Consider the following 23,788-nt stretch of genomic DNA (forward strand, 5'->3'; position numbering starts at 1 on the left):
AAAAAGAAGATACAAGTTTGTCTATTCTTTAAAGCTAATTTCTAATACATGTAACTCAACACTGGGATTATATAGAAAAATATCATATGTATTTGAGAAGGAAAATTGTTATATGTTTTATAAATAAAATTTTCTAAATTAACAATTCCACATTCTTCAATAGGTCATTCACATTAATGTTTATTCATCCATACATTTTAATATTTCCCTTAATAATTATATAAATGATCATAATTGCAGTGTCACGTGTTTGGCTGACTAAAGATAAAGTACAATGTTGAAACAAATCAATCCCTCTAAAATCATTTTGAAAGTCTTTGTTTGCTGTCATAACAGATTTCATAGTAGTGCCAATGGAAAATATGAGAAACTAATATTTTCCTGAGCAACTCATAAAATACTTAACTATTTAATACATAACATTCTAAAAACAATGGTTTTACCATGAGAAACAATTATTTGTTTAATTTCCCACATAAGTATAAAAGGTATTTTTCATTGGTCAGTATATTTCACTGTCAAAGTTTATCCTGCTAATTCTTTTCATTTATGCATTATTCACTTACACATTTACAAAAAATACTCTAAAGATCACATAATAATATAATTAAAAAATAAACTAGATTAAAATGTTAATGTAAAGGACATCTCAAAAGCACAACTCTAGGCTTAGAAAATATAGGTAAAATTTGGATATTTAATTTAGCTTTAGCTTATTTTTACTTTATTTTTTATCTAGGAACAAAGGATATAGGACAATACTTAATACTTTTATTGAAAGAAAATATTTTAATTTATGCAAATTTTTATAATTTAAAAGCTTAAGTGTTCCATTGAAACTTTCTATAAATTGAGATACAACATATTCAGTCATTTCATTTATTGTGTAATTTCAATCTTTGGAACATGATGTATTGTTCTTTGAAGAATTTCATTAAAGCAAAATCTATTGAGCAAGTAAAATTTTAATACATTTTTGTATAATAAATTAATTTATTTCAACAGCTTAATTCTTTTATCATATTTATATGCTTGCCTTTCCAGAGTTTGCTATAAGATGGAGAATAATGGAGACAGTAAAGAATTGCTTACCAGAGAATCTCATAATTATTACTAAAACAAAATAGATAATGAGTTTTGTTCAGACATAATAAGAAGTGTTCAGTGTCTATAGGGAAACTATGTAAACTGGATTTATCATTTCATCTGTAAAATAACCTTTAACCTCCAAGATGGGCCTGAAGTAGGACAAAGAGGAAGAATATTTAATTCTGTACTTCAACACACTGTTTTACAGCCCTGCATCATAAATCCACCAATCAATAAAATACAGTCTTTCACAATGTTCCATCTTTATAAAACTAGCCACAATAATAAATGAAAATTTAAGAGGAATACCCTCACAGAATGAAAAAAAGGTCATACTAATAAATGAATGCTAACAGAATAACAATAATAACAATAAAGAAAAGCTGCATTTATTGCCTCTGGGTAGAACAAGAAGTATTGGTCTCTAGGATAATTCAGAATCAAAGGTGGAATCCAAAATGATGTATTCTAAAGTAAAAAGTATAGAATGATCAGGATTATACACATGTGATTAATTAAAAATTTTAAATATTACATGGCCTAATTGCCTCCTCTCCACCACAAAATGCATTCTATTTTATCAACTGAAAATATTTTCATTTCTCTTCAGAATTCATTTCTCTAAAGGATTTTTCAATTAAGCTTTCCTTTATGTGGCTCTCTTTTTAATTATTTTCATTTTCATCTATCACTTAAAGAGTCCTTCACTAAATATGTTATACAAGTGAGGAGAAGATATGCCTAACATTAAATGTTCTCTTGATTTAACATTTTTTAAAAATTTGAAATAAACATTTATTTTTTAATTATATCATTGATTATGCTGTTAGAGTTGTCCTGATTTTTCTTCCTTTGCTCTTCTCCACTCAGCACAGCCCACTCCCTCAGGCATTCCCCACACCATTGTTCATGTCCATGGGTCATGCGTGTTAAGTTCTTTAGCTACTCCATTTCCTTTACTGTACTTTACACCCATGGCTATTCTGTAACTACCTGTTTGTACTTCTTAAACCCCTAACCCCTTCAACCATTTCCCCATACCCCCTCCCATCTGGCAACCATCAAAACACTCTCTGTAACCATGATTCTGTCTCTGCTCTTCTTGTTTGCTAAGTTTGTCTTTTAGACTCAATTGTCAATAGATATGCATTTTCGCCATTTTATTGTTCATAGCTTAATCTTATTCTTTTTGATAAATAAGTCCCTTTAACATTTCATATAATAATGGTTTGGTGACGGTGAACTCTTAGTTTTTTCTTGTCTGGGAAGCTCTTTATCTGCCCTTCAATTCTAAAAGATAGCTTTGCTGACTAGAGCAATCTTGGCTGTAAGTCACTGCTTTTCATGACTGAATATGTCTTGCCAATCCCTTCTAGCCTGCAAAGTTTCTTTTGAGAAATCAACGGACAGTCCTATGGGAACTCTTGTACGTAATTTACCTGCTTCTGCCTTGCTGCTTTTAAGAGTTTCTCTTTATCTTTAACCTTTGGTGTTTTAACTATGATGTGTCTTGGAATGGGCCTCTTTGCATCTATCATAATTGGGATTCTCTGTGCTTCCTGGACTTGTATGTCTATTTCCTTCACAAATTAGGGGTTTTCTTTCACTATTTTTTCAAGTAGATTTCCAATTTCTTGTTCTTTCTCTTCTCCTTCTGGCACCCCTATGATGTGAATGTTGGACCTCTTGAAATTATCCCAGAGGTCGCTTATACTATCCCCATTTTTTTGGATTCCTTTTTCTTCTTGTTCTGATTGGTTGTTTTTTCTTCTTTATGTTCCAAATCACTGATTTGATTCTTGGCTTCATCCACTCTACTGTTGTTTCCCTGTAAATTGTTCTTTATTTCAATTAGTGTATCCTTCATTTCTGACTGGATCTTTATTATGCTGCTGAGGTCTTCACTTAGTTCCCTGAGCATCCTTATTTTTGAAGATGTTTTGAGCTCTTCATCTGATAGTTTATCTCCATTTGGTTTAGCTCTGTTTCTGGAGTTCTGATCCATTCTTTTGTTTGGGCCATGTTTCTTTGTCTCGTTGTTTTGGCAGCCTCCCTGTGTTCGTTTCTATGTGTTAGGTAGAGCTGCTTTGACTCTGTGTCTTGGTAGTGTGGGAGGTAATGCAGTAGGTGTCCTGTAGGGTCCAGTGGCACAGCCTCCTCTATTATCCAAGCTGGATACTCGAGGTGCCCTGTTCATGTGGGTTGAGTACACCCTCCTCTGGTAGTTGAGCCTTGGTTGCTGTTGGCAGATCGATGGGAGGAATACCAGGCCACACAGCTACAAGAATTGGCTATGACCACTTACTACCAACTTCTACCCTCCATGGAGGATCAGCCATGTGGGGGCAGGTTATTGGTGCTCCAAGGTGGTCTGTAGCTGTCCACTGGGTGCTCTGGCCCTGGGGTTTCCCAGGTGGTGCAGGCCAAGGTTAGCCCTTACCTGTGTGTTGCCCAGGGCCACCTTGCTAAGCAATAAAGCAATCTGAGATGGCTACTACTTGTGCTGGGCTTGGAGATTCCTGGGCAAAGCCAAACTGGAATCTAGGCTGGCTGTTGCTAGTGCTGGCCCTGGGGCTCATGGAGGCCAGCTGTTGTTTGTTTGAGAGGATTTGGGAAGTTGTGCAGCACGAGCCTTGCAAGACCAGGCATTCATATGGGAAAGCAGCTTGGGTGAGCCCAAAGCTGAGTGGGGCAGAGTCTCTGGGAATCTCCAAGGCAGGTCAAACAATGTTAGCCAGGTTGACGGAGTCTCAGTTATGGCACCAGCTTGCTGGCTCTATGGCTCAGCCTGGATGGGTGTGGTGTCTTTAATTCTGTAGTGAAATTTCCATTCAACTTAATTTCTGACAGTTCTGAGTGATGTTTGTTTTATATTTTAGCTGTAATTTTGATGTGGTTGTGCGAAGAGGCAAGTCATGTCTGCCTATGCTGCCATCTTAAGCGGAAGTTTTGATATAACTTTTAACTTACAAAATTGAAGTTGACTGGCACTTCTTATAACCTGAACTCCTGTACTTTAAGACAACTCAGACTTAAATTAATTCATTCAATGAACATATACTGAACACCTAATATGGGCCAGTGTCCTAAGCTCTGCTGATATATAAATAAACAAAACTGACAAAAATCTTATCACCCATGAAGCATATTTCTTAAACTAGTCAATATTAAAGAAGTTCAGAATCATATACCCTGATTAAGTGTGACATCCAAATTTGTTGTTCTGGAAAAATAAACAGAGAAAACAAATGGTAGAATTGGGATTCCAGATCCAGAAAAGTGTTAAAAAGGACCTCTGGAAGACATAATAAATGATGCTAACAAAATTCCATCTGTTAGAAGCTTGGGCAACCATCATCAAAACTCCATGACTCAAAGTTCTAAATTGAGGCTTCAGGAGATATTTACATAGCCCTTTTTATTTGTTTGATGATCATACTCAATAAACACTCAATTTTTCTAAATGTAAAAATGGTAAGATTCGTGAGAATAATCATAAGCAACTTAATTTTATTTTCCTACTATATCTTCAAATTTATTCAATGTTGGTAATCCAATATTTTTTCCACAGGCAACATTGTAATATTTCAGATTACTACTTGGGAATATAATGTTGTCCAGTTACAAATGCAGTCAACTAAAATTATAATTAATCTCTATGTAATAATAAATACTGGCATCTTAATGAAAAGATAAGACATTTTCCTTAAATACACTTAAGGAAGGGTGGGTATAGGGAGGAAAGCAAGAGAAAAAGACAAGTTCTGACTTGGCCAGCACTGCCATTAATTGGCGTCACTCTCTCTGCACATGGCTGATATTTAAAGCTAACTTTTTGTCTACGGAGGGCACTATGCTTGTTCTCAGAGGCCACCACCTGATGAATCTAATTTGTGTCTAAGTTCTTCTGTCTCCTGAATTTCCTGCATAGTTATAAATGAATGCTTGACTCAAGAGGATCTGAGGACAAGACTATTTAATGATGGTGTTATATGTTTCCATCAGAACACATAATGTCTGCTTAATTACATCTTACGATGCCAGCCACCACTGTTGAACATGGGCTACACCAACCACTTCATTAGTACTCACAATTTGGTGGTATCCTTAATATATCATTCCTAACTCATTTATTTTTTTAGAAGATTTATATGAACAGAAATTTCCCTAGAAAATTATTTGGTTATCCTGAGGTACGGTTTATATGAGAAATGCTTGACTCCATTCCTTTACTTAAACCTTTGTTTGTCCTTTAAAAGAATCAATTCCTTAGAATTCTCTAAAGGTGAACAATGAATTTATTTTTCAATACTGTTATAAGCTCATGGATTTAAATACATGAGACCTGTTTGAATATAGTGATGTATAGTATCTTTATAGGTTGTTGTTTTAATACTATTTTCCTTGCTAGTTGCCTTTTTCATATTTAATATCAATAGTAAAACATTAAAATAACATACTTAACTGTTTTTTAAAAATCCAAATATAATTATATAAAACTTATTTTTGTGAATGAAACATTTATGCTTAAAAGTAATCCATACATCTAGAGTTATTTATGGTTTCTAAAAAACTATTCTGTACCTAGAAACAAACATGAGGCACACGAAACTGCTATAATATTTTAATCTGCTTTAGAAATCAGGTCACTCTGGTTCTAGTTTTTATAATCATTAAACATTTTACATTTCATGTATGTAAAGTCCTATTAACTAAGAGCAATTTAAGGACTTGTTTTGAAGGAAATTATGAAAGAATGGAAAATGTATTCTTTGTTTTTTTTTCAAGGTTTAAGTCTTTAAAAGAGAATGTCCTAAGTCTGTTCCTGTCTCTCTCACATATACATGCTGGCATGCACACATACACACCAGGTCAGTATATAAAATTAACAAATTTAAGTCACACTTTCTATGTTTAGAAAACCCTATAATGCAGTGTAAAAAATGTTGAATCAATAATGTAAAATAATTTGGATGTTACTAAATCCTCAAAAAATAATTCTATATTATCCTGGAAGAAAAATGAAATCAGAAAAAAAATGCAAGAACCTATTTTTAAAAGTCTTTATGATATTATTTGAATTTATTAAATAAAAACTGAGAAAAATATTGATTCATTCAGGGGTATTTGGGGTTACTTGATGAATTATACCCAAAGAGAATCAATTAGTAGAACATTTCAGCCTGTTAGGAATTCTCTAATGACAAGAAGAATTGATCTCTTGATTTATACTGTTTATTTTCCTCAGTGATTTAAGGCAATACAAATAGTACATCCTTTACAATTTGGAAATGATACAAAGAAGGTATAAATAGATAATATGATAGTTTAGAGTGTTAACATTCAGAAGTATCTAAAGAACCCAAATCAATGAACTGGAAAAAAGACAATAGGGATAAATGAAAATTCTTAATATAAGTAAAAGATGAAGAATTGGCTAGAATTTTGTGTCATAAAGGCATGAAATTTACTGAGTCATAACTTCAAATAGCAAAACAGTTTTATGAAGTATAATTTCATTTATAAGCGATTGTCCAAATTTCAGTTTATATTAGTACTGGTTTCTCTTCACTGGCCAGTTCACTTCTAGGATTTCTAGAATATTATATGGGAAGGGTTGGGGAGGAAGTGGATATTTTTTTTTAATTGGTTAACCAAATAGCTTGAAGAGAAATGGTCAAGAAAAAATTAGAATATTTGGTCTGGAGGAAAGAAACTCTACAGGTGACCTGTATAGTTAGATGGCTAGAACACAAGATAAATTAATAAACATTTTCCTTCCAAGAAAATCTAATAAAATTAAGGTAGAAAATGTTAATTTGATTAAGGAGTACCTGTCTCACTCTTAAATTTGCTAAAGATTTACTAGTTCTACTACAAAAGTTCATGTATATAAAAATGAGTAGGAAGGATGCATGAATTATTTATCCACTATTGGGGATGGGTAGCTGGATTATATAACATCTAATACCTCAAGTCTATGTCTCTTCATGTTCTATGAATGTTAAGCAGTAAAGATGGAAGGGTCTCACTGATACATAATAGACTAATACAGAGTTTACAATAATTTAATATATTCTTAAGACAGTGGCTCTTAGCTGTTTAAATTAGAATTATTATTGTCTAAACAGTATATGCTCATTTCCTCCTCAGAGTTATCTTACTAAAATATCTCCCATAGTCCAAGACAATCAATCAGAGAAAGTCTAATGGTCTAATTTAATATCTTGGTAAACTACACCATGAAAGTTTACATTTAAAGCAAATAGCAAAGTTATAGAGGCATTGTCTTCATCTATATAATTTTATTTTGTCCAGTGCTTTTTTTTCCCTTGAAAAAATAACTTTAAATTCTGGAATAATTTTGGATTTACAAGATAGTGGCAAAGGTAATACAGAGAGTTTCCATATATCCTCATCCCAAATATTAACATCGTGAAATATCATGGAACATTCATCAAAACTAAGAAACCACCTTGGTACATAATTATTAACTAAACTTCATTCAGACTATGGATTTCATCACCTTTCATACAATCATGTTTCTGTTTTTGTTTCCATGTTTCATTTTGGGTCACACATTGCATTTACGCCTCACAGCTCTTTCAATCTCGAAGTTTCTCAATCTTTCCTTGCTGGTTTATGATCTTGACCGATCTGAGGAGTACTGGTCTTGTGTTTTGTAGGATGTCTCTGAACTCGGGTTTGTCTGATGTTTTTTAATTTCTTTTTTCTTTTTGTTTTTAATGCCAAATCTTATAGCTCAATAGTGTTTGAGAGTTGAGTTTAAGCTGCCACACCTAAGGCTCACATGGGTTTGAGCTCATCAGAGCTCTAGTACAAGAATCAGCAATTTTTCTGAAAGACCCAACCAGTACATATGTTATCGAACTCCACTTTCATATGGGGAGGAAGCCATATAAGTTATGCAAACTAAAGAGTATAGTGGAGTTCCAAAAATTTTTAATTATGGACACTAAAATTTGAATATCATATAATTTTCATATGTCATGAAATATTTTTCTTCTTTTAATTTTTCCCCTTACTATTCATAAATGTAATATTCTTAACTCATAGCCCATACAAAAATTGACAGCAGGATGGATTTCACCCAAGAATGGCAGCTTTTGAACCCCGCTCTGCAGCTTGTACTGGTACTTCCATTTTCATAAATAAGTTCATGAGAAAAATCATTAGAGCTCCTTTATGTCATATAAACATGGAATACAAATGATATTTCAAAATATGTAACTCTGAGAGCTATGTTTCTGTTTCTCTTCTGTCCTACAAATTCCAATTAACATTCTCATTTATGTTGAATTTTAATTTTAACTCTTGTCATTATTCAAAAAATGTAAATGGTATATTCCAGCACATGAAAGATCCTTCAAGTTTATATTTTCCTCTCACATGCAATTTCTCTTATTGTTTTAACATTGTTTCAGATGGGGAAGCCTTCTTAAGTATTTAACATTTCACTTTCATTCAGCCCTCATATTTTAGATCTTTTCAGGCAACCAAATTAGCAGGCACTGGTCTAATTACTCAGTTGGGCCCCCTACTATTTAATGTAATATAGGAGTCAACCATTTTCTTTGCAGAGAATAAAAAGCTCCCCCAAATTAAGTTTCACTAATATATATAATATGCATTTACTAAATATTGCTAGGGCCATGAATTTTACAATATATAAATTTAGATAGGTTGATTTATTAATCTGATTTCTCCAATATTTAGAATTAAAGAGAAAATCTATTTGCTACCCTTATTCTCTGAAGCCAGGTCCATAATTTTCCTCTGGTTTAAAGCATCCTGTTAATTGAAATAAGTCAGTCAGAGAAAAACAAGTACCATACGATTTCACTCATATGTGGAATCTAATGAGCAAACTGAACTAACAAGAGAAATAGAGACAGACACACAGATAGAGAGTAGGCTGACAGCTCTGGGGTCTGAGAGGGAGCGTTGGTGGGGTGGAGGGATACAGCAAAGAAAAAAAGAAAAAAAAACTCATGGAAACAGAATCATGTGATGATTGCAGGGGTGGGGTCGGTAGGTGGACGTGAAAGAGGGTATACAGGGAATAAGTTGTAAAGAAAATACTACAATGAAATGAAATTAAATGTAGGAATATTTACCAAAAAATATTAGAACTGAATCATGCATTTCTTGAAAAACTTCATAAAGTTTTTTTAAAAATATCAGTTTTCTTTTAAAATCTTTACCTGCCACCATCAAATTTGAAATTACATAGACAATGAGCAGCCTCAAAGGAAAAGTACAAATAGGTCTCTCAGAATTTCCACAATGGCCAATTGAACTTCACTTTCATGTTGGCAATTTTAACTCTCACCTTTACTTTCCCTAATCATTCTCAATCACAGCTATTGTTTCCTATTTAGTTACTATCACCATTTATACCATCACAGCATTCAAAAGTCCAGGATTTCTTTTAATTCATCTGTAGTTAAGTTACTGAAAATATCTGCCCAAGAGACTACAAAGGGGGCCATCACTATATCTTGGGAGATGTTGGCACATTTCAAAACACTCTTTCTATTCATTTTTTACATATTTCCTACCTTTCTCCCTAACTCTCTCATCTCCATTCCTAACCTTAATTTAAGAAACCACAGGAATGTTTACTTTCCAATAACCTAGATTGTTTTCTAAAGACACCTTTCAGAGGAAATCCAACAGCTTTCTTCGAAGATTTTAAAGGGAAGTTCACTATCTAAGTATTATATTAATATTAGATACCACCCAAATTAAATAAGACTAAATAAATCAAGCCTCCTGATGTACTGGAGGCTTCTAGATCCAGGAATATGTACGCCACCACCTCCTGCTCAAGTTATCTGCAGTTCATAACTAAGTCACCCATTTTGATTTAAAATGGACAAAATCTGCTCATCCCTCCTACTTTTACTTTACCTATGAATCTAAATCTTATCTAAGAAGTTCCTAGTTTTGAAAGGGGAAATTGCATACTTAGTATCATAAAGATAATCCTCTATAGTAATCATTACTAAATTTTAAAAAATGGGAATATTCACATCCTATAACTAATACTACATTTGAAATTTTTTCTTAAGTTGCCATCCAGTAAAATGATGGGAGCACTTAGGTTTGTTCCTTCAGCCAAATCTTTTGTTAGGAAATGTCAATGAATGAGATGATGAGGAGGCTGAATTCTCAGTAATAACTATGACCAAAAATGATCATAAATGAAATTATACAGTGATACCTTGATTAACAATTCATCGGTAACTAAGGAACCCTCTAAAAGTTACTCAGAATGATGTAAAATTTTCAAAAGTTCTCTTCCCAGTTCTTGGCTGAGGGCAATGTAGCATTCATTAACATTCTCTCAGGTCAAGATTTTAGAGAAGTTGATCTCGGTCTTTTGTGATATCTTCTGTTATTTTTCCTCTGGTTGGGGTACTTCCGAAAATAATACAAGGGACCAGTACACATCTTTGTTTCAAGAGGCATTCTTATTATTAAAAAATGCTATTTGTATATTATTGAATATTCTATATAAAAGGCCCTTTAAAAATATATATATATATAATACATGTATTCATAATAAATAGTATCATACCCTGTGGCAATCACTGGTCTTTTTAGTATCTTCATAAATTTGCCTTTTCTAGAATGTCATATACTTGAAATCATACAGTATGTAGCCATTTTAGTATGACTTCTTTAACTTAGAAGTATACATTTACATTTCCTCGGCTTGATAGCTCATTTCTTTTTCATTCTGAATAATAGTACAATTTAAGGTGTTGAGAACTTAGCTAAACGATTCCATTGTAATGCTGCCTATGTATTTATTTTGTTTGGCCAAGTGGCCTACAGGGACCTTAAACTGACAGTAACCCCCTCATGCTGATACATGCCCTAGATAGCAGCCACAGCGTCACAAGCAAATGTAAATCTGTGATATGATTTTCCCAACAGCCCTTGTGGTCAACAGTCTCCTCTTAGATCAGAGCCTGATTTGAACTGACCAATCCGACCCTAGCCCCGGAACCCCGAAGTACTCCATCACGGACCCTAAAGGCATTTGCCCAGGTCCTGCCTGGCTCTCTGTCTGTACTCTGCCTTGACCTCCACATGTGGTCCCTCTAGGAGCCACTTGTAACTAATGAACTTCTCTATTTTCAATTCCTCTAGTCTGTTGTTAAACTGTGGCTCACCATCAGGCACCTTGTGTTCAACTGAACGAATGTTTAAAAAAACTATAATATATGGATGTATGATAACATTTTTATCTATTCATCTACCAAAGGGCATTTTTTTAACTTTTTTAGATCAGTTTTTTATTACATTTATTACAGTGACATTAGTGAATAAGATTGTATAGGTTTCAGACAATTCTATGATATATCATCTGTCTGTTGCACTGCATGTTTACCACTCAAAGTCAGGTCTCCTTCCATCCAAAGGACATCTTGGTTGCTACCCAGTTTTGGCAACTATGAAAAATGCTGCTATAAATATCCATATCCCAGTTTTTGTGTAAAGGTATGTTTTCAACTCATTTGGGTAAATGCTAAGGAGCTGGGTAAATATCATGCAATCATATAGTAAGAGTATGTATAGTTTCACAAGAAACCACAAAACTGTCTTCCAAAAGGGTTTAACATTTTGCATTCCCACCAGCAATGAATTGGAATTGTAACAGAGCTTTTTATGTAAGACATACTTTAGGGGCTCCTATAAATTCAAGTGCATTATACTTAGAAAAAAAGTAATGATTATGTCAAATAAGGATAAGGTATCATGAGGTACTTTTTACTTCGTTTAAAAATTAATATTTTCTGACAATGGATTTGAAGTGCTTTTACTTAAATACACATTATAAAATGATATGAACAAAAATAACACACGCACACACATGCACACACTGAAGAATATACACACAACCTCCCCGGGGGGCAGAGAAGAGATAGAGACAATAGTGTATATACAAACATATGTGGTGTTTGTATAACAATAATGTTATCTTTCACTTACAGTGTACTTTTTATTTTTAAAATAATTTTCATTATTTTATTTAGTTTTTACATCTAGATTGTTTTATCTATAGAATCTTTATTTTATTTTTATCTTTATTTTAGTTTTATTTAATTTTCATTATTTTATTAAGTTTTTACACCTACATTGTTTTATCTATAGAATCAGAAAGATTGAGTTACATGCATGTCCAAAGCAACACAGATAGAAAGGGGCAGAACAATAATTTAATACTTCTTGCCTTCTGAAAACAAATCAGGCACTGTTTTCCACACCTTCAGATTCATAACACTACATGCACGCGCACACACACACACGTGCATGCATGAAAGTGTGCATACACACAACCATACATATATGCACACACAAAATTTTAAACATCTCATTTAACTTCCTTTGTTTATCTCTCTTAATAGATACAATAGAGAACTTGAAATTAGCCTAGCCTGCCTAAATATTGTGCTCCTGGTTCTAACTACTGCAAGTGACTTTTCTCATCATCTATTTACTGTCATTTCACTTTTTGTACTTACAATTTCTTGTGGAATAAGAAAACCTGAGAGATGGTGACTTAAGATGATGTTTTTGTGTAAGTCTACACAATCCTGTGAGAAAAAATTACCTTAATGACAGATGTCTCAACTCTGGATGGGGGACTCTGAACTTGTGCTGCTGCCGCCATATTTGCAATGGTGCTGAGATGGTTCATCTGGCTCATTGCCATGGTGACAGATGCTGGAGGTAGGCTGACGGGAATTAGAGGGTGGGGCATCATCATAAAAGGAAGTTCCAGTCCTATAAAAAATCACATATATCATCATTGCCCTGCTCTAATAAAACTATGAAACATGGTATATCCCATTCATTAAAATGGTTAAGAACATACATCATTGAAAATTGAACCATTCAAAGATGTCCTAATAATGGCAGTCAAACAAGAAATATTTGTCCTCTTTGTATGCAACAATACCTACTCGCTGCACAGGGAAATTAAGCTTACAGCTAACTAGTTTGGTGCCACGTTTAATCACATCCCCACTCTTCATGTGTTTAATACAAATGGTCAATTGTTTGCTATATTATTCTTCTGATCAGCCTGATTCTCATTTAAAATACTAGGGTTTTCTTTAACTGATCACAATTAGTTATCTAATGTAGTAGGTCTTCATTCTGTCCTATAATTAGACAATTTTTTTTCTTTGCAACTACCATTTTTAGTGCCAAAAATGCCATCGTACCATTTGGCAGGAGGTGGCTCTGCTGAAGCTGGTGGAGAGGATGACTAACTGGAAGGCTACGCACTCCAGGCAGGCAGGGGTGGGGAACAGAGGCCTGCGATCCCTGGGGTGGGGAAGAGAACAGTGTTTCCTTATCCCAAGAACCATCACTGCTGCCTGTGGGGAATGAATATAAATTATTGGAATACAATCTTATTCCAAAGCTTCTAATGACTAACTTGAAACGAGGTTTTTAAAAGCATATTACATTTGGAGATTGGCCAAGTAATTTCTTGGGAAATAAGCTGAAGTCAGTAAATTTCCCCTAAACCCTATTTTTTGTGTGTGTTTTTTTTTCTATTTCTTAGAGAGGTTCTCAAATATTTGAAAAACAACATTTCTACAGCAGTTAGCCTATTTGCAAAATCTAATCCTGTTTGACTAACCATCTTAATATAAAATGGGCTCCATTATATACCTAGAGAATTAATTACTTCCTTGAAATGACGCACACTGATAGTTTTAGAAGGCAAAGGTATCCTTATATTAAACAGTATCCTAGTCACATTCAGAATTAGTACCTCACTTGATTCCACAGCAAATCCCGAACATGGAACCATTAAATGCCCAAACTGGTTAAATATAATAGAACCCAAAAGATCATTTTACAAAAAAAAAAAAAAAGTCAAGGAAATAAATTAAATGTGTGTGAATTAATAAATGCATCATTTGTTTTCAACTACAGAGAAACTGACTGTGGTAATATCAGTGCCAAAATCAAAACAGTACATTCAAGGGTGTGTACTTCAATACTGGTGGCCATGTCATTTCAATTTTGATGTTCCCAAATTAAATTATTTTAACACTAATTTATTGCTTAACTGAATCTGTCAAATATATGAACTATCCACTTAAAATTTTTGTAATATCCTTGTGAACTTATAAGATTTCCTTTCTTAAAAAAAGAAATTGTATTTTTATATAATATGCTTAGAAGCAGCAAAGTTGGTAAAACTCCAATTTCAATGCTTTAGCTCTATTAACGACCTCATTGTAAAATCTCTACGACACAGTTTTTAATGAAGAACACTTAGTTACTGCCATGATTTTTTTCCATTTACTTCATGAAGACAGTTAAGGTTCAATATAAATTCAAACTCATTAGCTCAATACTGTCTGGATCTTGGAGTAAATTGTTCAGAAGTGGATAATGAAAACTCAATTCAAATTCTTCAGCAATCAAACAAAGCAATTTTATTAAACAATGAAAAGGATCAATTAAAATTGATATCTTTATTATTTTATAAGAAACCATGACAGTTTTTGGCATTAAAAAAAAGTTTATAGCTTTACACAGAAATGACTAACATAAAAAATTCTTCCAGCTTGCTGTGATAGAAATGTTAACTTTCACATTCACAAAGTTATATACCTTATTTCTTTATTCATGAATTTTTTTTATTCATGAATTTTTTGACACTTATATCAAGGTTTTAGTCTAATGTACAAAAACTATAAATATATGAATTTTTAAAATGTATAATGTCAAGAGAGTATTCAGTGAAAAAATATAAATTTTTCCACATTATATTGCCTTTATCAAAATATATGCAAAATATTGTACGACATGTTAACATTTTATGTTATCAATTAAAACAAGGACTGAGGCACAATCACTTACTATCTGGATATAGAAATAATACTTTGGAATAAATGTTATTTGAATATGAGAACAGCACTGGAAATGTATAATAGATAATTTTCTCTATTTGTTATATTTCATTTAAAATATCCCGCAAATGCAAGGGTTATATCTTCATAATAGATTTCTTATTTGAGGATAATTAACTAATATGTGGAGTAGAGAATAATATTCATTTTCATTACTTTGGGTTCAGTTTAAATTCTGTTTTAACTATTATCTACTTTTGTTTTTCTGTTCACTTGAACCAGTTTCCTTTTTTTTTTTAACTGAATCCTGATTGCCAGTTAATATATGGGAAAATTCATTTTCCCAAATATATTTCAATTTCACTTGTACCAATAAAGAAGCACTATAATTCTATTTATTCACATTATCAAGAGCTAAAATATTAAGCTAAGATTCTGGTTAATCATTCTGGAAAACAGATTGTAGACAAAATACTATCTGTTTTCACACCTATTTTGCAATACAAGATATCAGGCCCTTGTGGAGGGGTAAATATCAATCATGTATATGTGAATTTTCCATAGCAAGTTTATTACACTAGATTGAATTTCCCCACTACATAAATTCTCCTAACCATCTCCACCAATCATCATTTGTTAAACAGTCATGATGTGTGCTCATTTTGGTAATAAATAGAGCAAACAATTAAGAAACTAAGTCTGATGAAAAATATACAGTATTTAACCAAGTCAGCTGTAAGTGATTCCTGCATTATTTATAATACCCGTCTCCTCTATTAGCATGAATAAATAAGAATTAAAAGTAGGCCACTTCAGAGCAAGATACGCCCATAGTTATTAAATGTATAATTTCAAGGTCTTTGGTTTAAGCCAATATATTTAGTGATATAAGCCAGTATATATGTACTATGCCCACAAATATATATATGTATGTATGTGTATAAGATTCAACATATAAGAAAAGTTTCAATATTTGGTCAGGGGAGTTAGAGAGAAACAGAAAGTAATTGATTCATTTCTTGTCTTTGATTTTTGTAGAATCATGCTGTTTCTCTGACTTAACAGTGGAATAAAAAGACAATGTTGATATAGCCCTAGTATCCTCAAAAAGCATGTATTATAATAAGGTATTGAAACATATATTTACAAAAACTCATAAAATATAATAAAATATGTAACGGTTCTGAGCCAAAGGAAATGACCATGAGCTCATGAAGATTCAGAGAGTGCATCCCCTTCTATGATTACTTAGAATCTATAATCATATTTTAATGTAGGGGGAGGGCACTAAAGGGATATCCTATATCTGGCACTACAAGCGGATGTGGAGGAGCATTGGGAGAGTCTTAGCTAGACACCTGCCTCCACAAATGTAAGCAGGTCCGCACTGCTGACAGCAGAACAAACACTTTCGATATGATGAAGCTAAGGAGTGTAGCCCGAAGCACCATGAAGGCCAGCTGTTAATTCTATGGCATGATGCTGGTGGGGTGAGAATTAACCAAGACAGAGGCTTGCAGCACCCAGACAGAAGTGGGTATATGAATGCAAGTGAGAAAATTGAAGTTAAGGAAGACTACCATTCAGTCTCTAGCTAAAAACCGTTAATCATGCATTTCTATAATCTGTAAAAGTTTACTTGCCCTGTCTGATGACACTGACATTAAGAATTTTCAATAATGACATAGTCAAATATATGGGACTTATATACAAAACGTGATTGCATGTGCTTAGTTTTCCTCTCATGTAAAAGATGTATGTTCCTCAGAGACAAGCAAGGTGATCTTAAGATTTAGTGTAACTGAAATTCAAAGTTATAAGAATGATGTATGTGAGATTCTTTGCCCCTTATACCTACACCACCCAAACACTAAAATATGGTTATAGATTCTGAAAAAGCAAACAACTTGATACACTATTTCTGTCTTTTTCTGATCTCAGAGTATTTTCCCTGGCTCGCCCTCATTTTCTATTTTTGTCATATTTTATGATACATATTTTATCGCGGGCCAGGTTTTAAAGACAGTAAAGCCATCACTGCTCTGAGGGTAACTGGGTTATTGGTCAGAACCGATAGGTTACAAATACAAAATGGCTTTATTTTCCTTGTTATTATTTCCTTCAAACATGCCCTGTCAGAGCTCCCTTTTCTGCCCCTTAATAACCTTGAGTAGATTTTGAGTATTCTAGTTCACACTCCTCTCCGCTTCACCGTCCTCATCGACACCGGCCAGCACCAGAGCCCAGGTGCCTGGAAGACAGAGGGGCCTGGCCAGCTCCTCCTCTGTCCTCCTCCACACCCCCTCCTGGCAGTGACATAAAAGTCTCCTCTCCAGCCAGTCCTTGCTCAAGTCCTCCCTGCACTGTCACTTCTATGGCTCTGCTTATTGGCCTCGGAGGCGCTTGCATGCCAAGTTTCTCCTGCTGAGAAATGTCTGCTCTTTCAAGGGAGGCTTTCCAGAAGAACCTCCCAACTGCACCAGCCCCTTTAGCTTCCTGCTCTTCTAAACCCTTAAACTGCCATTGTCCCTTTATATTAAGGCCCTTCTCTTGGGGTGATATCCTCTCTCTCTATCCTGACATCTTTTCTCAATTATTTATCCCTCTGCTCAAATAGGGACAAAAAACAGATCAGCTGTTCATACCAAAGCAGAAATTCCAATACAAAATGTAGTAGAGGTGTCTGTGATCCTTGCAAAATTCTCATGGAACTCTGCCTCGTCTGCTTGGTGTGAGGAAGGACTCTCAAAAAGGGGTCACCAACCCACTTTCCTCCCCAATAGGTGCTATCTCTTCACTACAATGATTTCTTCAAATCCTCTCTCCCTCTGGTCCTTCTCCTTCCCGATGGAGAAGGAGAACATTTGGGGAGAACAGAGTGGTAGTTAAGATGGTAATGCTGGTTCAAATGGCATTAATAAGCACCAATTTTATTCAACTTCCATTTTTACTTTCTTTAAAATGAGGAGAACCTGTACCCTTTGCTCTTGTGTGGAACCACAGAAAAAATTCTGTTTACTATATTGTTACATAACATTCAATAGAACCAACAACAAATATGGCTATGTCATAAATAAAATTTTAGTAACTGGTTCTTGTAAGTAAACTGGAATAAAGGGAATGAAATGTGAATGCTCTAGAGTTGAAATGTTATTGTACAAATCAATTGAAACTTTAAATTATTAGTTGAGACAGAAGTTCAAAAAAACAAGATTATCATGAACAAAAAATTAAAGAATGATTAAAGTGAAGATAATCATTATTGAAAGAAAGATAACATTATTTTTTAAAACAAAATTTTCAGGTAGAAAACAAAAATGAAAAATGATTTGGGTAAGAATATTAATACTCTTTCTCTTTAATAAAACAAAAACTTTGAGTATGTGTATGAGTAGTATCAATTATAATCCTAGCCCAAATGATTATATTTATTATTGAATTCTAAGTATATCTAATGAGGCTTAGGTTTCAAAAGAGAAGCCAGAACAGTAGTACTTTATGAGACTTTTTGATATAATGCATGTAAAATAATCAAACAAATACAAAACTAAAATGATCTGTAAAAAATAAATGCCTTTTAAGCTACCATACTTTAAAATAGCAAAAGTGCATTTAAATATTATTACCCTTTGGAGGCTTGTTGACATGTAACTATTCGTTCAGATTTTCCCACAGGCTGACCCTGATAAAGGAGGCAAATCTCAAAGGAACTAACGGTCACACCACTGCTTAGTGAGTGACACTGATAGACTCTGACGGGAACCTGACATTGTCAAGATTCGTTTACAATGAAAATGATGGCAAGAGCGGGCATTTACTCCACACCATTGGAGACCACTTAAACGGATGTCAACGCCATCTTAACAACAGAAACAAGACCTCTAAGTAAAAGTAAATACTAGCCACAGGTGCTACAGATGTTCAGCTGTTATTTCGGAGGTAGGGGGAGGAGCGGGGGAGATAAACAAGTTACTATCTTTTAGATGATTAACTTAACCCTATTAAAAAATGTGAATGGAAATGTCAGCAGCAATACTAGTACTTTGCATAAATAGGAGACACAGTCTTTTCATGGGTTACTGTTATGTAAACTTTAAATCTGTTTTTTAATGACAACCTGAGCTCAGTTGATCTACTTTAGCACATATAAACACTGAAGTCTACCGGTTCAACTTCATCAAGTTTCTCATTTCTTTAAAATTAGAAAATAGCAATCTTTTATGGGTATAATTAATTAGGGGCTCAATTTAAAATGTTCCAGTTTAAGTACAGTGTTTTAACAAAAGAAAAAAAAATCAACTCATGCCTCCTAAATGGTTTAGGTGATACGAGAGTCTAATTTGGTATTAGGCCATTTCCAAAGTCTAAAATTTATACTTGCGCACATATAATGTTTGACTGGGAGGTGCTGGGGAAAAAAACAGAACTCATTGGCTGTAATGTAACCAATCCTGCGTAGCGCATGTCCAGACGTCAATTCGTTTTCTTCTTAGGGAGAAACAATAGTATTGCCAAGAGTTCTAATAAATGAGCCATTTAGAAAAACATGTTGTTTTCTCAGAAATAATTAGACATATTTGTTTAGCTACCTATCATTACCTAAACTGCACTCTGTGTTACCTGAGTGTTAAATATTCGTTAATTAAGCATTTAAAACTCTTGCCATGCAAATGGACTTTTATTTTACCTGTGAATGTAAATATATTTTGATATATTTTATTTTATACATAATGGTAATGGTAATAAAATAGTACTTGTGCTATGTGTCCTTGACTCATTAGCACTATGATAATAGCTAAATTCCTTCACCAAGTTGAAATATTTCTACTACCTTACACACTCTACAATTTTGTTGAAAGTAACATGAGTTAACAAGCTGCTCAAAGTGACAGCAAAACACTAGAAACGAAAACTGCATATTTTTTAAAATTTTGCTTGAGTATTATTTATCATGAGTAGTAAATGCACAACTAGAAAGAAAAAGACAAATGATAAAATCAGAGTTGAAGATTAAGTCACTAATGTCAGATGCAATACCTAAAAAGATCCTTAAAGGGTAGGCAGGCATTACTAAAAATAATAACCCTGAGAATCTTTGAAGAATCATAGGAAACCAAAACAGCGTAGGAACTTAAGACGGACAATGGTTTTCATTTTAAATGGCCTTGATTTTGAAGTCATAAAAATTATTAGAGGGAATTACTATATACAGAATGCAAAACTTTATGTATTCTCTTTATTTAATACCAAATTCCTGACAGTTTTGATGCAAATTAAAATACAAAGGAGGACCAGAACCATAAAGATAAACCATTAAGTACGTTAGGTAAAGAAGACAGATAATTATATCAGGAAACACTTTGTTTTTTAATGCTGTTGTTTTCTTTGAACTCTTTAGCACCATGCTCAAGTGTTACCCAGGTAAACTAGATTCCCCAAGACAACATAAAACAAATTTAGGCTCAGACTGGGCCAATGGTTAAAGAGGACTCAGTATAAGGAAAGAAATAGCAGCCAGACTAATTTGTTGACGAAATATTGGAGTGTTTTGTTGATATGGACTACAGGATAATTGTAAAGAGGAGCCAAATTTTCTGTCCAGTGGAAATGATGATATTCCAAAAGATTGTTAAGTTTCATAGCTAAAGTATAATGAATGTTATTATGGATAGTATAGGAATAACAATACTAGATATATATTTAAGCTTTCCAATCTAAAATATGTTCATAAAATTCTTCCAAATAAAGCAACTTGGTATAATGCATCCATGTTAATTTAATTGTACCTTTTAACCTTTCTCATTTTCAATGTCAATAAATTTCTACCTTTTCCCACTTTAACTCATCAAATTATTTTTCCATTAGGCAAACAAATGAACTAGAAATTCTCCTCTCTAAGGATATTATAATTTCCCTATAGATTTATAATTATATCAAATAAAATTTCAAGTTAATATACTTTCCATACTATTAGTAGAGTAATAAATGTCATGGTATGTAATATTAACAATTTTATGCTCATGTGTAATTGTTGCTCATGGTCAGTTGAAATCTGTTTTAACTTCCACTGTTTTACACAATATTTTTAGTTTTAAATTATGTTGAAATTGAAAAATCTTTATGCTTGAGCCAAAATTGCCATTCAACTCCTGAAAAAACATAAAACACTCACATGTAGGATGCCATACTCATGGGAATTATCTTAGTTTTTCTCATGTGTATGGAGCTAGTGTTAAATTATCTTCTCTCCAATTTTTGATGGCCTTAACAAATGATATCACTTGCCAGCTGTGAAAGCCAGAAACCTAAGATTCATCTTTATCTCTTCTCTCACTGTGTGACATCAATGTCCAACTTCCTTTCATGTCCTGGTGATTTTATCTATGCAATTTATCTCTGCTCTGTTTCTATATCTGTCGCTGTAATCAGGTTCAAGGACCATCATTACTTTTAAGTACAAAGCTTACACTGTTACTCGCCTGCTTAGACTTCAGTTGTATCCCATTGCTATTAAGGGAAAGACCCAACACTTCTTGTCTTAACATAAACACCACGTAGCCAGGCCTATGTGTCTTTTGCTCTCATTACATCCCCAGCACATAACAAGGTAGGACTAACTCTTCAGTCAGTTCTTGAATTGAGAGTTGCAAACCTAGACCAATTCTTACATTTGCACATTGTAAATTTCAATGTGGCATTCAAAAAATGGTCACCTATAATCTTTGTTCTTTAGTGGCTTATAGTGTTAAAGACACAAACCTATAGCATATATGCATACAATTGTATCCTTTGGAATAAAAAATACAGAATTAGAGGATAAGAAATATGTTTAATATTTTAGAAATAAACTTGATTGAACTTGGCAATCACTTAGATACACAGAGATAAAAATTTAAATGTGAGAGATGACTTGGGTATCTAGATTAATAATTGCGGGAATGGTGATATCATTAATGCAGATGATGATATCTAATACATATTATCTACTTTCAATGTGTTAGGCATTATGTTAAGCTTTTACATGTACTATAGTTCAATTAATCTTTAGAAACTCTGAGGTAGATCCTGAATTGATTTAACTTGCTTCAGGATTTAGATCTTGGAATTCTGAATCCACAATCCAATCTTTAAATCAACAATATGAAGAAGATCAGGTTTAATGATAAATAAAAATGAGTTCGATTTTACACTTGTTGATTATGAGCTATTCCAGGAATAGTCAAACAAAGACTAATAATATGAGGTTAGAGATATGGGACTGAAATTTGGGAGAAAGGCAGATACCCAAGTGAGGAAGACTTGGTTGTCTTTGATTGTAAGTAGGATATTCAGCCATCATACTTGAACAGGGTATGAAAAGTATAAAGGTATTTCTATTGAAAGAGTATTTATACTGTAAGGCACAAAGTCAGTCCCAAGTAAGCCAAGCTGAAACATTTTTTAAAAAAGAGGAAAGAGGAGGAGGGAGAGGAGGAGGTGAAGAAGGCTTAGAAGCTGAGCAGGCAAAGCAAATATTTTTCTATGACTCCTACAATAAATTCATAGCAGAAAAGGGTGTTAATGTATTTTTTATAATATTAAAGTTTCTTGACTTACTTCTAAGCTATAATATTCTTCTTCATAAGATAATCAACATGAATACTTGACAGATCTTGGGTGCTCATATAATACTGAATGAATGATTGAAGAACATTATGATTGGATTTAATAACTTAACAATCCAACTACAATTTAGGTGAACAGCCTAAACAGAGACAAAAAACCAGATACAACTAAGCATAGTTTGAAAAGATGCTATTAGTGTTACTTGCAATATAGTGAGTAATTATAGTACCCAGTAATTATAAGGTCCTCCTTAAGAACATTAGGGAGAGAGGCAGCTTTAAATCTAGGCACTACCTAATCACAAAGAACTCAGCACATTTGAAGGACCACTGGAATAATATTATATTATATTGGTAGATTACACGCAGATGGCAGGCCTGTTGAAAGCTACTGTTTATTTGAAACCAAATCGTTCTTTCCATAGCTTCTATTATATGTAGTGAAGACATACTATTCAAAGCACTTTTCATCAGTTTTTCATGGGCAGACATGGCAGGAGTTTCCAAGGTCAAAATGACTACTAATCAGTTGCTGGTAATGAAAAAGAAAATACTTAGCAAGATTAGCAGTAATATGGATAATTTTATTTCTACATTTGAACTCCAATTTGGAAGTTACATATAAGAACTCATTTTTAACCCAAGGATAAATGGATACAATATGTTTTTTTTTTAGATTGGCATGACAATGTGAATTAGAATAAGAAAAATGGTTACAAAGTATGTTTTGAAATGAGAATTGATTTTCTAACAACATCAAACCCTCAGGTCAATAAAAAGTAAAATTTAAACATCATTATTCATTTTTTGATTTTAAAAATTATCTGGTGTAATTATTATAACCATAATGTGACCAGTGAAGACTGTAAGGGAGAATACAACCAATCTAAGGTCACACAATGATTCATTGGAAATGCTACACACAGGTTTTATAGTCATTTAAAAAACACAGAGGGATATTGGATAAATCAGTCATATTCATTATTTTTATTCCTTCAAGAATTTTTCTAACATCAATGTTAAAAAGATGCATGTTTGGTTAAAAAGTAAATGATGAATGATGAATCTGTCATCTTTTGTAAAGTCTCAAAAAAATAGGAATCTTTAAGTCTGTAACTTATAAAAGTAACATCTTTCCAAATTATTTTTATCTATAATAAAGCTATTATATTTTAAATACTT

The 23,788-nt window shown here is 33.2% G+C and overlaps 1 protein-coding gene across 1 annotated transcript in view; it reads right to left on the minus strand.

Moving 5' to 3' along the window:
- DACH1 (dachshund family transcription factor 1) overlaps window positions 1–23,788 on the minus strand; it is a 389,583-nt gene that overhangs the window by 110,347 nt on the left and 255,448 nt on the right. Inside the window, exons 4-5 of the mRNA XM_054586415.1 lie at window positions 13,353–13,508; window positions 12,737–12,909 (exon numbers count right to left, since the gene is read on the minus strand). Of these exons, the coding sequence (XP_054442390.1) occupies window positions 12,737–12,909; window positions 13,353–13,508 (329 nt within the window). The remainder of the gene's footprint in view (window positions 1–12,736; window positions 12,910–13,352; window positions 13,509–23,788) is intronic.

This window comes from Pteronotus mesoamericanus, unplaced genomic scaffold (genome assembly GCF_021234165.1).
Source record: "Pteronotus mesoamericanus isolate MK-2021 breed Mesoamerican mustached bat unplaced genomic scaffold, CSHL_Meso_final contig_94, whole genome shotgun sequence".
Taxonomy (NCBI): Eukaryota; Metazoa; Chordata; class Mammalia; order Chiroptera; family Mormoopidae; genus Pteronotus; species Pteronotus mesoamericanus.